Genomic DNA, 13,322 nt, shown 5'->3' with positions numbered 1-13,322 from the left:
AAAAAAAAACAGAACTATTATAAAATAAAACACACTCACATACCTCACCAGTGTCATTTGCTCTCATTTTCCTCAGATGAAACAAGTCCTTAGGAGTATTTATAATAACACAATAAGATTTATCCGCCTCTACCTAATCCACCACACCGATTTTTTTTTTAATTATTTTCTCTTCTTCATTGTTCCTTCTTTTCTTTCCTTTCAAAGATCTCAAACCATCAAACATGCCGTCAAGGAGAATATGCCCGAGCCTATTCGGGAAGAAATATGATGAGAATTCCATCGCCTCCAACAAAGAATTGCAGAGATCGAAGAGATGGCACGAGAAGAAGTTTTCTTCGACCAGGACCTGGAGAGTCGAAGGGTAAAAAGAGAAGAGGATCTAAATCCCTTTCATAGGGATAGTTTCAGTGATGAAGAAGATAGGCCACGACGTTTTGGAATCCAATATAGAGGAGGCTCAAGGAGGGGGAAAATATTTGCGTACGTAAGACGTACGCAATGCTACGTACGTAAGATGTACGCAGTGTTGCGTACATCGGAGGTTATTTAGAAGGTATAAGTGGGTTATATACCCTCCTGTAACCTCCCTATAACTTACATATAACTATCAGAACTACATAAGTGTGGAACTTATTTGTAGGTTACAAATAAGTTACAGGTAGGTTACAGGGAGGTTAAAGGGGGGTATAACAACGATGTAACCCCTTTATACCCTCTGAATAACATCCCGACGTACGCAGCTCTGCTTACGTCTTATGTACGCAAATATTTTCCCAAGTAGGGATACTTGTGTCCCTCCCACAGGGAAACTTTTCGAGAAAAAGTTCCGTTTGGAGGGCATCAAAACTACGGAATCAAGGTGGATTTGCCCAAAGTTTGAGGGGAGCATGGATCTGGTTGAATTAATTGAATGGCTACATGAAGTTGAGCGGATCTTCGAATACAAAGAGGTGCCCGAAGAAAGGAGGGTCAAATTAGCTGCTATCAAATTGAAGAAAACTGTCTCCTTATGATGGGATAACGTACAACAACAGAGGAGGCAAGAAGGCAGCAAAAAGATTACTAAGTAAGAAAAGATATAGAAAACAATGTAGAAGAAATATCTTCTCCCTTGTAACAACCAAGACATGTTTTGGAAACCCCACAATCTGTGATAGAGAGACCTTTCAGTGGAGGAGTTCACAATTCAGTTCGACCACTTATAGTTAAAATGCGACCTAGCAGAGCCAGAGGAGAATACAATAGTCAGATATCTTAGAGGCTTGAAGCCTAGTATTAGCAACGTGTGCTACTACAACCATACTGGATGATGGGGGATGTCTAGACATTAGTACTGAAACTGGAAAGGCAGCAGAAGCAGAGCCGACAACCACCACCAGCCAGGCAGCTACCCACAGTTGGAGGCACCAGTAAGAGCACGCCATAGAGACTTGAGAAAAGTGGCTCAGATACGGATAAAGCCACCACCGGTGAGAAGAAGCCGACCACAGTGCCTGCCAGAAAATGCTTCAAATACCACGGATTTGGGCACATCGCCTATGGCTGCCCGACGAGCAGAGTTGTATCCTTTACCAAGCAAGGCGTCATGGAAGAGGCTAGTGAGGAGGAGGAAGCTGAGGAACACGATGAGCATCAACTCCCACCTCCCACCAAATGAGGGAGGAAGCACTTGTGATTCAACGGATTCTGCAGGCTAAGGACACGAGGGATCCGTAGTGGCTTTACCACAATATTTTCTGCACATGTTGTACAGTGAACGAAAAGTTATGCAGTATTATCATCAATAGGGGTAGCGGTGAATGTGGTGTTGACTCTGATGGTAGAGAAACTGGGTCTCACGACTCAAAGACATTCCTAGCCATATTCACTGACGTCGCTAAAGAAGGAAAACTGGGTCAGCATCAATCGGTAATGCCTAGTAGAGTTTTCAATAGGAAGTCAGTTGCAGGACCAGGTATGGTGTGATGTGGTCTCCATGGATGTCTGCCACCTTATGCTAGGAATACCGTGGCTCGGAAGATCCAACACAATGGATTTAGAAACATGTATATTCCTTCACCAAGGACGGCAACTGTCTCATTCTACTTCATTCGATAGAGACCGAGGATACAAGAACCCTTACCAGCAGAGCAGCAAAACCAGTTCGAGTGACAATCGATTCTTTACCACCATGGCCACCACCATGCCAGAGATTTCAATCCCAAGAGATTGGACCGAGATGGAGGTACGCTTGCAAGTGCTTTGGAAGGCACACGGTCGACAGTGGGACACAGGGACTATTAGGATTAAAGACAAGAAAACAGAAGCTTTGACAGATGGGGTTGAAGCTCCCCCGATCCAGCGAAACTGACGCGGGGCTCGGGGAGAGGGGGGGCTCCCTTCTTTCCTTTTTCCCTTCTTTCCTTCTTTTCTTACTTTCATTACTAGCCCTTTTCTAATTTAAAACTTTTCATAAAACAGAAATCTGATTTTTATTCTCCTTCCTAATTTAAAACCTTCCCTAAAAACTAAAATCTGATTTTTATTTTCCTTCCTAATTTAAATCCTTTCCTCAAATCTAAAATATGAATCTATTCTCTTTCTTAGAATTTTCTAATTGGGTCAGTTCTTTTTATAAATAGGAGATAATGTGCTTGGAGTTAGGGGGTCTATTTACTGAATTTGTTTTCAAATTTCCTGTGTGGAATCTTTTTCCCTCTTGTAGGGCGGTATTCGAGGACGAGTGGTTTTCTGGCTGTATCTCGCTCTGAGGTGGTGGTTATCCCCGACGTATCTCTCCTCCCCCGCTGCCGTACTTCCTCCCAGCAACCTCCATGCTGCCGCCCATCCTCCCAGCCACACAAACCTGCTGCTATTTCTTTTGTTTCCTGCTGCAAACCCAAAAACTTTCCCTGCTGCCTACCTCTAAACCCCTGCTGCCCTGCTTCCTGCCGCTGCACCTGTTTTCCCAGCTTCCCAGCAGCTTATCTCATATCAGCACCCAATACAGCCTCAAACATCCACCTGCCTCTCCTGTTCTTACCATCAACCCTTCAGTCGTCATTCACGGCCGTATAACCCACTGCCTTCTTTTCCTACAGCAATTTCTACTCCAACTGTCGCTCACAGGCGCATAATGCCCTCCCTTCCCAGCCTACAGTCAACTTCTTCCGGGCACCACTGCAGCTTCTCAGCAGATCGCAGCCACCGCTGCCCCTTCCTAGCTTTTTCCAATGGCGGTTCGACGCCGCCCCTACTTTCGCTGATTTGTTGCCCATCCCTTCCACAGTAGCGAGAAACCTCTCCGGCCATCACCATAGTCACCATTCCTGCACCACTTCCTCATCGAGCTTGTTGTACCTTTGTTTGTCGAGTTTTTATTTGTGATGTTTTGTTTTATGTTTTTGTTGCTTTATGCATTGTATTTCTTTCTTTTGAGTCATCGTTGTAACCGTATTTAATTCATTAATAAAATTTCTCGCCTTGTGTCGTGGTTTGGGTAAACAACGGTATCATTTAGTTGCTGCTTTCTCATTCGAAATTTACAACAGGCACTTGATAGTGATGGAATTGCTGCTCCTGGTCAAATTGTTCAAAGGCATGATATACTTGTTAAAAAGCAAAGCCCAAGAAATAAAAGGGATAAAATCACTAATCCAATGGGGTTAAAAGACAGGTCTGCTTTTTTTCTCATTTTTAACCTTATTCTACGATTCTAGAAAGATGCATGATATTGTGTTCTCAATCTGAATTTTACAGTGACCATGTTCCATCAAATGTTAGTTACAAAGGCCCAGAAGGTGAGACCACTGTTGTTGACCGTGTGATGCTGTACTCGGATAAAGATAACAGGATGTGCATAAAGTTTATCATTCGTCATATTCGTAGACCAGAAGTAATACTTCGATTATTAAATTCCTCTTTTTTCTTGTATATACTGGTAGTAAATTTTCTTTTTCATCCAAGAAGATTGGGGACAAATTTAGCAGCAGACATGGACAAAAAGGAGTTGTAGGTACAATTGTTAAGCAGGAGGATTTTCCATTTTCAGAGCAAGGAATATGTCCTGATTTGATCATGAATCCACATGGATTTCCTAGGTAGTATTACCCAGTTGTGTTCTTGCAAAATATTTTTGGTTTTATATTACTCATAATTTACTTCTCTTCATTGCACAGACCTTCACAAATTATTCAAGCTACTTGTATGTTTGTACTTTTATTTATCTGAAATATGCTGACCTCAAGTGGTCTGAATAAGGCTAATGATGATGTTATTTATTTTAAATTTGACAATGTTTCTTCTTCTTGTTTTTTTTTTTTTTTGTTCATTTTGAGGATATGATTTGGATCCCTTTTCTTCTCATCACACATTGATTAACTGTTGCGCTCCAGACTTGTTGCAGCCGATATTTGCCATACAGCCATTAAAGCTTTAATTTTGTTTGCCTAGCCGTTTGTGCGGGTTCAAGGAAGGTTGGTTAGCTATATCGAAAATGTAGGAACACATTTTTTGAAAAATAAACATGTACCTTGCAATCTCTTGCCAATGGTTTTACTCAAGAACACCATGTTGTGTGCTGTTGCAACACTCCATGGATGTGGCTTTCTAAATTATATGGTTTGGTGATGGCTGTTGTATTTTGCCTCAATAGGTCTAGGGAGGATTGATGTTATTAATATGATCATCTTTATTTTATCTATTTTTCATTGGATTTGTAAATCCATATTTTCTACTCATTCCTATTGAGTTTTATTGGTGCTGTTAAACTTGCACTTCAAAAATTAATTGAATAGTTTCTTTTCATGTTCTCTCAGCTCTAACCTTTAATTTTCTTATCCTCCAAGAATGATTTTATCTCCTTGTTTAATGGATGCGTTCTCTGACATTAATTGTACATGTTTAAATCATCTAAGTCTACTTACTATTTTCTTTTATTTAATATATGCCATTCCAACTATTCCCCTAATATAATAATTTCTTAATTTATTTTTTCTAAATTTTGCTCTCATCTATTTTAATATTCTTATCCTACCAAACTCTCATAAGTACCGATGATTTTCTTACAAACCAGAACTCTATTTTATACAAAAAACAGCTTGTATATTTGTAATTCTATAAAAAGATTCGACAAACTAATCATTAATAAATGGAGTTTGGGTTATTTGGATTATTAATTTGAGCAAAGAACATGCGAGTTTTATTAATAAGGGATCTAGGTAAATTACCGAGAGAAAGGCAATGCTTTATTGAAATTAGTCTATTCAGCTCTCTTACCCCAAGGAGTGTCTTTCTATTGAAACTCCTTAGGATCCATGCTGATTTTCTCTTTTCATGCACTCTTTAGTGGATAGTAGTTCTAAGCAATTGTTGCCCAGCCACATGTTACAAGTTGCAACCTTTTTGCATGTCATATTTTATTGTACTTCTTTGTTAATGTCCTATAATTTTACTTGTTGGGCTATCATTATTTATGAGGTTTTTTCTAAAAATTATACTCATGGTACACTTTTTTTTTCTTATTTGAAAAGTCTTTATGTTATGATCATTGACTGATATTATGCGATTTGAATTTCTTGTATCACAAGTCGAATGACAATTGGGAAGATGATTGAGCTCCTGGGTAGTAAAGCTGGTGTATCAAGTGGTCGGTTTCACTATGGTAGTGCCTTTGGAGAACCAAGTGGTCATGCTGATAAAGTTGAAGATATCAGGTAATCTCATATTCTCATCTATCATGCAAGGCTCTCGTAGTTTGGAAAAATCAAGATTTGCACATAATACTTATGTGGGCCATTACAGTCGCACTCTTGTGAAGAATGGATTTAACTATAGTGGGAAGGATCTTCTCTACTCAGGTATGTTTATTTATTATTTAACTGTATTATTGAAGTGTGAGCTGGAGAATTCAAGTGGAATCAGTTTATCCAAATAATCCAATTGTTCACACAGCCAAGGAATTCAAATGCAAGTACATTTTTTATTTTTTGGCTACCTTCTACCATGCAAGAAATGTATCAAAAATGATAAGAACCACCTTGTTGGGTTGTAAGCAAGTTGAACGAAAGAATTTTAAACAACCTTTGAAAAATGTTTCTTGGAGAAATGTTGTCACTTATCCAACTTTGTTATTGTTCCCATGAAAGAACAATTTATAATCTTCTATTTACTGGAGCTATCCCTTAATTTGGGCCTTCTCCATGATGGTAAAAGTATTGAAGGCTTGCTTATTCTTGCTTCTTGTTCAGAAAGCAAATAAATTTTCAAAGTGTGAAAGTTTCAGATGATAAGAAAGGATGCCGATGGGGGCTCATGGCGGGGCCGATCGGGCACAGTTCCAACCCAGCCAGGCTGGCATGGCGTGTCCCGTGGGTGGGGCCCCCCCCCCCCCCCCGCTTCTATTTTTTTTCCTTTATTTTTCCTTGCCTCCTTATCTTTCCTTTTTCTTACTTTCTTTTCTCGCCTCCCTAAAACTTTCCTAATTCTATAACATATCCTTTTCTCGCCTCCCTAAAACTTTCCTAATTCTATAACTATCCTAAAAACTAAAATATGACTTTATTCTCCTTCTAATTTTAAAATCCCTGCATTAAATCTAAAATCTGATTTTATTTCCTTCCCTATTGTAAAATTCTTGCCTAAATTCTGAAATATAATATTATTCCTTTCTTATTTTAATGTTTACTAAACTTGAGTTGAGTCTTTTATAAATAGGAGTTCTTCTATCTAGGGTAAGGGTCTTGTTTTCAAAATCTAATTTTAGTTTATCTGAATATTTTCCCTCTCGAAGGGTTGTATTTGACGACATGGGAGGTGCTTCTCCTGTAACCCCGTCTGAGGTGGTGTTTATTTTCATTACTCCAACCACGTGTTGTTGTCTCGCAGTCTACTATAGTTCCAACCCTCCTCTAGCTCAACCTACCATCTTTCTCCCCTCCTACACCCGTCTGGTTCTCTCTGCTTCCTCTTCTAGACCACCGCCAGATTGCTCTGTTTCCTCCTAGCGGGCTGAGCAACCCCTGGTGCTCCTCCCTGATCTAGCAAATAGCCTCATTGTTTCCCTGTTGTCTTCCCAGAATACTGCAACCCTCTGTTGCTTCCTAAGACTTCCGGCAATCCCCTTCCCCCGCAGCTTCGCTGCTTGTTTGCACCTCCCACCACTTCCCACACAACAAGCCGCAGCCCTTCACCATCTTCCGTGCCTTCGCTCAGCTTTGGCCACCGTCCGTGCCTCCGCTCCTCGGCTAGGACCGCCTTTCGTTCCTCCTCTCCTCGACTTCGGCCGCCAATACCATCGTCTTCGAGTGTCGATCCACGACAACGTCCTTCGCTCCTTTCGGTTGTGGTTATACCACCTCGACAAGTGCTAACTTACTCTCCCTCAATTTTGCTCTGGGCATCACCACAGGCGCCGCTCTAGCACCATCTCACTGGACTCCGTCGTCTTCAAGCTTGTTGTGTCTTTTTGTGTTAAGTTTTTGTTGTAATGTTTTGTTTTATGTTTTGATTTGCGCAGTGTCTCTTTCCATGACTCCACATTGTAATCATCTTTTTAAGTTATTAATAAAATTCTTGTCTTGTGTCGTGCTTTGGGTTAACTCTGATATCAAATACACACCATCTCAGGATGAGTTATAGCCGGAGCACATTCTCGTTATCAGATACAACCCTAGAAATGGAAAAGCGGCGTCGGAGGTTGTTCCGACAGAAATCTCAAAGCAAAACTAACCCTAAGCAGCAAAGGGAATATATTTATCTTAGTAGATTGTTGGAAGCCCCCCTCCCTTGGGCAACAACCCTAGCCACCTTTGGACCATCTGGCTCTTGCAGTAGCCAGCTAAACCTGAAGGCCTCTGCTGAACATCCCCCTCCCCTGCGCGGCCCCGTGTTTGTCTATCGAGGTTGGGGAGTTCATCTTCATTTGTCGAATCTTCTATTTTGCGGTAACGTAGTTGTTTGAACCTCCCAGGACTAAAGGATCTTCGAGCGACCCTATTAGCTTTCAGATCCCATTGTCGACTGCACTGACTCCCAAAACACTGGAGCAGTTTTCTCCACTTGCGGGCATACATCTATAACAATCCAACCTTTTGGAAGTACCATTACAAGAAATATACAGATTAGTGTCTGATATTTCTGACGCTATTCAAGCAAATTTCTGATGCTAATGAAGTTCTTGCGTCGGATTTATGTCGAAAAATTGTTAATGTTAAAATGACGTCACTAATTAGTTTTGCATCGACATTTGCATCACTCTTGTAATTTCGTTGGAAATTTTCATCGAGAAAACAATTGATGCAACCTTAACGGTGTATTTGTGTTTGACAAGGTCGACATTAATTAGTGTCGACCATGGTGGATGCTAATTTGCGTCGATTTAACGATGGTATATATCAAACTAATTTTTGTATTTTTTGCATCGGATTAGCTTCGAAAAATCCAGAAAAACGTTTAGATTTTCACATGTATGCGCATAAGATACACAAGCAACATAATATCATATTTATCTATCATACAACTGAAAAAAAGAAATTACCAACATGTCATAACGATAACAAATTAAATTAAAGAAAAATAGATCTAAGTGCTCAAAGTTCGCAACTACAATAACCGAAAAAACTTAAATAGAAAGGAAAATAAGAAGTAATCATCTCCTATGGCAGGGGAACATCAACAAACACTTAATAAAAATCATAATCATGCTTCTCATCTTTCAGCTCCTTCACATCGTCATCAACAACACTCATATCCTGCTTGCCCCGACGATAAACACTCTTTGTCAAGCATGCTAGACCATCTGCAACCATCTATTGGCTTTCACTCATCTGTCAGAGCTCTTCATTCATCAGCATGACCAACCTGGTAAGCTCCTCATACTGAGCTTGTAAGGAGCTAAGGTTACCCACATCTACACAAGAGATCTCGGCCTAAAATGTTTTGCCCTTTGTGCCTAGTCCGTGCACCCTCTCATTCTTCCCCGCCGCCTTTGTCCACTTCTCAAATTTGAGATGAGCAGTAGTAAACTGGCTACCACTACTGTTGGTAGATGGCAAGGTCTGGCTAGTCATCTCCCTATATCTCTCTCAGAGCTTCTTGTACTCCTGCATAACAAAATTTGAACATTGATTGTTATTTTAAATATTAATAGTAAAAAAACAAAAAATTAAATTTGTTAACTCACATTAACACGCCGAGTGTTTGAAGACCCGCTATTGTGTCCAAACGCCGACGTGTGAGGACATGCAACTTTGTAGCGGATGACTCTCGGTCAGGCTTCTTGGTATGTATACATGATCAGATTAATATAAGAATCACATAATTACATAAATCTTTAAGTTTCTAACTATTTTAGATGATTTTATCAGTCTCTGGTAGTGCTCTATGTGGGGGATCGAACCTCTAATGTGGAGTGCAACCCTCTGACTCCCTCCATCTTTCGATTCTACTGGCTTGTCTGTCCTTTTCTCTGGTATTCCAAAGAGGTTCAGGCTCTATTCAAATCAGCCCATACATCCTCACCCACCCACGTGGTCTCTGTCCCTTCTTACGTGTTGTGGTGAACATATCCCCGAGTTGATGTCTGCCACAAATCTCAAAAATTTGTTGTATCTACTAGTGTTGTTCTAGCAATCAGTAGAAGGTCATTTGCAAATTAGAAGTTTTTTAAGTTTGATTACTATAAAAAAATTTAGAAATTAGCATTATATTTCAAATTAAAATATCATACCTCGAACTTCCTAAATCATATGCCTCGAATCGCAATCGGGATCTGTTTCCAGGAGAGAAACGGTTGATCATATCGGCTTCGGATGATCTTCGTGATGTGTCACGGGCGACCTGGAAGGGAAGAACCTGAAATTGAAATATTAGTGACAATAAAAAATAAGATGAAAATTGAAATTACTCTAATGTAAAAAAGAGAATTGATTTACGAGTCTCTCTCTGGCACAATATACACTCTCTCGGAGGAATCAGCCATCTAAGGTGCACAGGTCGAGGGGTCTAGCTCATCAGAGGAGGAATTTGAACGGAAAATCGGTGCAGGTGTGGAAGATGATGCCTACGAGGGAGCCATTGTTAGAGGAGAGGCAGCAGAAGTGATTGAAGTAGTTGTAGGAGTGTCATACCTCTCAGTGCGAGTAACGACCTTCTTCAGCCTTCGGCATGTGTTCCCCAAAGTCCCCTGAACGTGAGGTCTCTCCCTGAAAGAAGTGCACGTTTGCGTTAAAGGAAAAAAAATAAATTTACAAAAGAGAGCTATAAAAGCTACACAAAAAACCAGCATGGTTGGCATCTTCCTCAACAATGCTCAAAAAATCATGTTCACTAGTGTGAGCCTCCCAAAAAAAAGACCAATCCAAAGCGAGCCTAACACAAAAATGGCCACTTTGTTACAATACCTATGTGCAGAAAAGAAAAAAACTTTTGCAAAGTCAAAAAAAAAATGCTACATTAGGGCCATCACCAAGTTGTTGTTGCCAAACCTTAGCTGCCATGCACTCCTTGAAGTGGTTGATCCCCGTCACATTGTCTCCTTCGATGTTAATCCCTTTTGTCTCAAACATCCATGCTTCTAACAAGGTACGAAGAAAAAGAACCGCCTCATATTCCACGAGAATTATCCCAATGAGTCAGAGATTGCCTAGCAGCACAAAGCACCTTTCCAACTTCTTCTCGAATAACCACACCCATGTCGGCACGGTTATTGGCGAGGAGAGCTCCATCAATATTGGCTTTCAGCCATCCTGGAGGAGGGGGTGCCACGAATGTGTATAAGACGACTCGTCAGGCCGAAAAGTATCCCCATGCTTCGCGAGGGTTGAGCGTCTACCATCAGTAATAGGAAAAAAATATTAGAATTAGTAAGCGGAATCAGTATTTAATATAAGACAAAAGTAAAAACAGAAAAGTGTACAATGTCAACATGAAATATATTGTTACTGTGTATAAAATCAAGGAAAGAAAGCAGGATGACTATAGTGTAAGAAGTGAAAGTAAATGCAATGTGCAGAAACTAATCATCTAAGTATACATACCATTCTTTAGTCTGTTTCATTAGATGAGTAGTTCGTGTGAAAAACTTAAAATTTCTTCGTCAATCTTATTATCATTTTCATACATATCTATAGGGACTTTCTCATGAAGCCTCGTGGTATCCTCAACATATCATCGATTGAACTAAGTTGGATACGAAAATCAGACATAACCGGCTCTTGATGAATAGGTTTGATAATATGTTGCATCTCAATAGTTTTTCTTTATTTATTCTTCAATACAATATCCCAATCAAGTTTATCCTTTGCAGTACTAGAATATTGAAGATAATAAACTTGACTATCTTAACGTGCAAGAATAAATGGGTCATCTTTACATATCTTCTGTTCATTTTAATTTCAGTAATATCATTCAGACTGAGTGTTTGTATTCCTCGATTTGGAACAGAATCAAGCCTCTCACAATTAAATATGTAAACATTGCATTCAACCTAACCCAGATATTGCAACTGAACTACTTCATTTAGTTTGTTGTAATATTTGATCCCGTTATATGTGTGCTTATTTTCTCTAACACAAGCACCATAATTATAAGTTTATTTTCCTTCAGACCAGTAATATCATAAGTTTTTTTTTGTGTTGCAATATCATAAGTTAACACGCATGTTTTCTGCATTACATGTAGCTTATTTATAAGAGGTTGTAAGTACACGTCAATTTTACCCTTTGGGTTATGTGGACATGGTATGATCAACATTAGAAATAATAATGACACAATCATGCACATTTCAGGGGACAAATTATATGGCATGATAATAACTGGCTAACATGAATAGGGTGTTGCAGCGTGAATATAAGATGTGAACTCATCTGCACATAAGTCAAGTCTAGTATTTTGTGGTTCTACTACAAATTTAGGATAATTGCGATCAAAGTGTTTCCACATTTCACCAGTTGAAGGATGAGTCATTGTATCAACACCAACAAAGCTGGTATTATGTCATGTCATGTTAGGAGCGATGCGCATAGAAGCGAACAATCCTTGAAGTCGTGGAATGAGAGCAAAATAAAAGAGGCATGTGTAAGGAATATTTTCTGATTTTTACTCTCCCTTGATTTGAACTTATCAACACTGCAAAATCTGCATTTCATCTTCAGTGCATCTTTCTTGTAATATAACATGTAGTTGTTAATGCGGCAATTTATCTTTTCGAATAGTAACCATAACTTTGACACTGATTTTTTTAAATACAAATTATTTGGAACTAAATTATCCACAGGGTTCATCTCATTTAATAATATTGCTACCTAATTGAAGCATTCTCTGAGCATATTAAAATTGGATTTGATACTCAGCATTCTCAGGGCAACTGAAACTCCATATGTGAAGTGCATTCTTCCCACAAAGGTTAATGTGCAATATTTAATATTTAAAATAATTGTTGTGCCTCACTATTCGATTCTCGATCATCATCAGTCACACTTCCCACAAAATGAGTTTTGTTAGTATCAGCAATCATTTCCTCATAGACGTCAGAATCATGAACCGTTGCAAGGTACTTGTGATCCCGGGCTCCACAGAAGAGAGAAGGTTGATGTATTTCCCCACCTTGGTGAAGGAGTTGGTGTTTATAAATTTGTCGTGTTGAGTCTTAGGATCAAATTGCCACAATCTTCCCAACAAATGGTGGCAAACATCAATGGGTACCACATTGCACTTGGTCCTATAGCTGGCTCCTAATCAAATAACTCCTTTAAACACCTCCAATCAATGTTGGCTATGTTCTCTTTTTTCATCCACATCAGAGAATACAGCTGGAAATATCTCTGAGTCATGAGGCCCAATTTTTCCACCATCTGCTTAGACGCCACATTCTTGTTGCTCTATTCATCGATGATGAGATTTTTCTGTCCGTCGTGCAACGAGTGTAGAATAAATTGTTGCAGTGCCGCTGTGGATCCCCCGTATACTCTGTTTGTAAAACCTGTCGAATCATGAGCTTCTCGATCTCATCCAGTGGAAGATGATACACTTCGCCATGTTTCTCAGCTATCTCCTCGTCTTTTCATTTTTTGCTAAACCTTGAGACGAAAACTGAGAACAACTTGTAGCAAAAAATAAAACCAGTCAAGAAAAAAATGAAGCCCACAAAAGAGAACCTGTAAAACCCAGCCAATAAACCGTAAGAAGCTCCAACTCATAACCAATAAGCAGAAATATTTAAAGTCGGACATAAGGCAAATTCAAACTATCCCCAATAATGAGTTTACGAAGAGGGACAGAGGGGTGGATGCCAACGTGACAGGTCTCCCCTGCATGCTTGGCAAGCCAATCAGCAGGGGGGG

General features: G+C 39.7%; 1 protein-coding gene across 2 annotated transcripts in view; it reads left to right on the top strand.

Annotated features, from left to right (window-relative positions):
* LOC110021985 (DNA-directed RNA polymerase III subunit 2) overlaps positions 1-13,322 on the top strand; it is a 171,106-nt gene that overhangs the window by 133,819 nt on the left and 23,965 nt on the right. For both annotated transcript variants that reach the window (XM_020720733.1, XM_020720734.1), the window contains 5 exons: positions 3,534-3,658; positions 3,742-3,877; positions 3,952-4,082; positions 5,571-5,696; positions 5,785-5,840. In XM_020720733.1, the coding sequence (XP_020576392.1) occupies positions 3,534-3,658; positions 3,742-3,877; positions 3,952-4,082; positions 5,571-5,696; positions 5,785-5,840 (574 nt within the window). The remainder of the gene's footprint in view (positions 1-3,533; positions 3,659-3,741; positions 3,878-3,951; positions 4,083-5,570; positions 5,697-5,784; positions 5,841-13,322) is intronic.

This window comes from Phalaenopsis equestris, unplaced genomic scaffold (genome assembly GCF_001263595.1).
Source record: "Phalaenopsis equestris unplaced genomic scaffold, ASM126359v1 Scaffold000159, whole genome shotgun sequence".
In the NCBI taxonomy this organism is placed as follows: domain Eukaryota; kingdom Viridiplantae; phylum Streptophyta; class Magnoliopsida; order Asparagales; family Orchidaceae; genus Phalaenopsis; species Phalaenopsis equestris.
The sequence above is the reverse complement of the archived record's forward strand: the minus strand, read 5'-3'. Positions and strand labels throughout refer to the sequence as shown.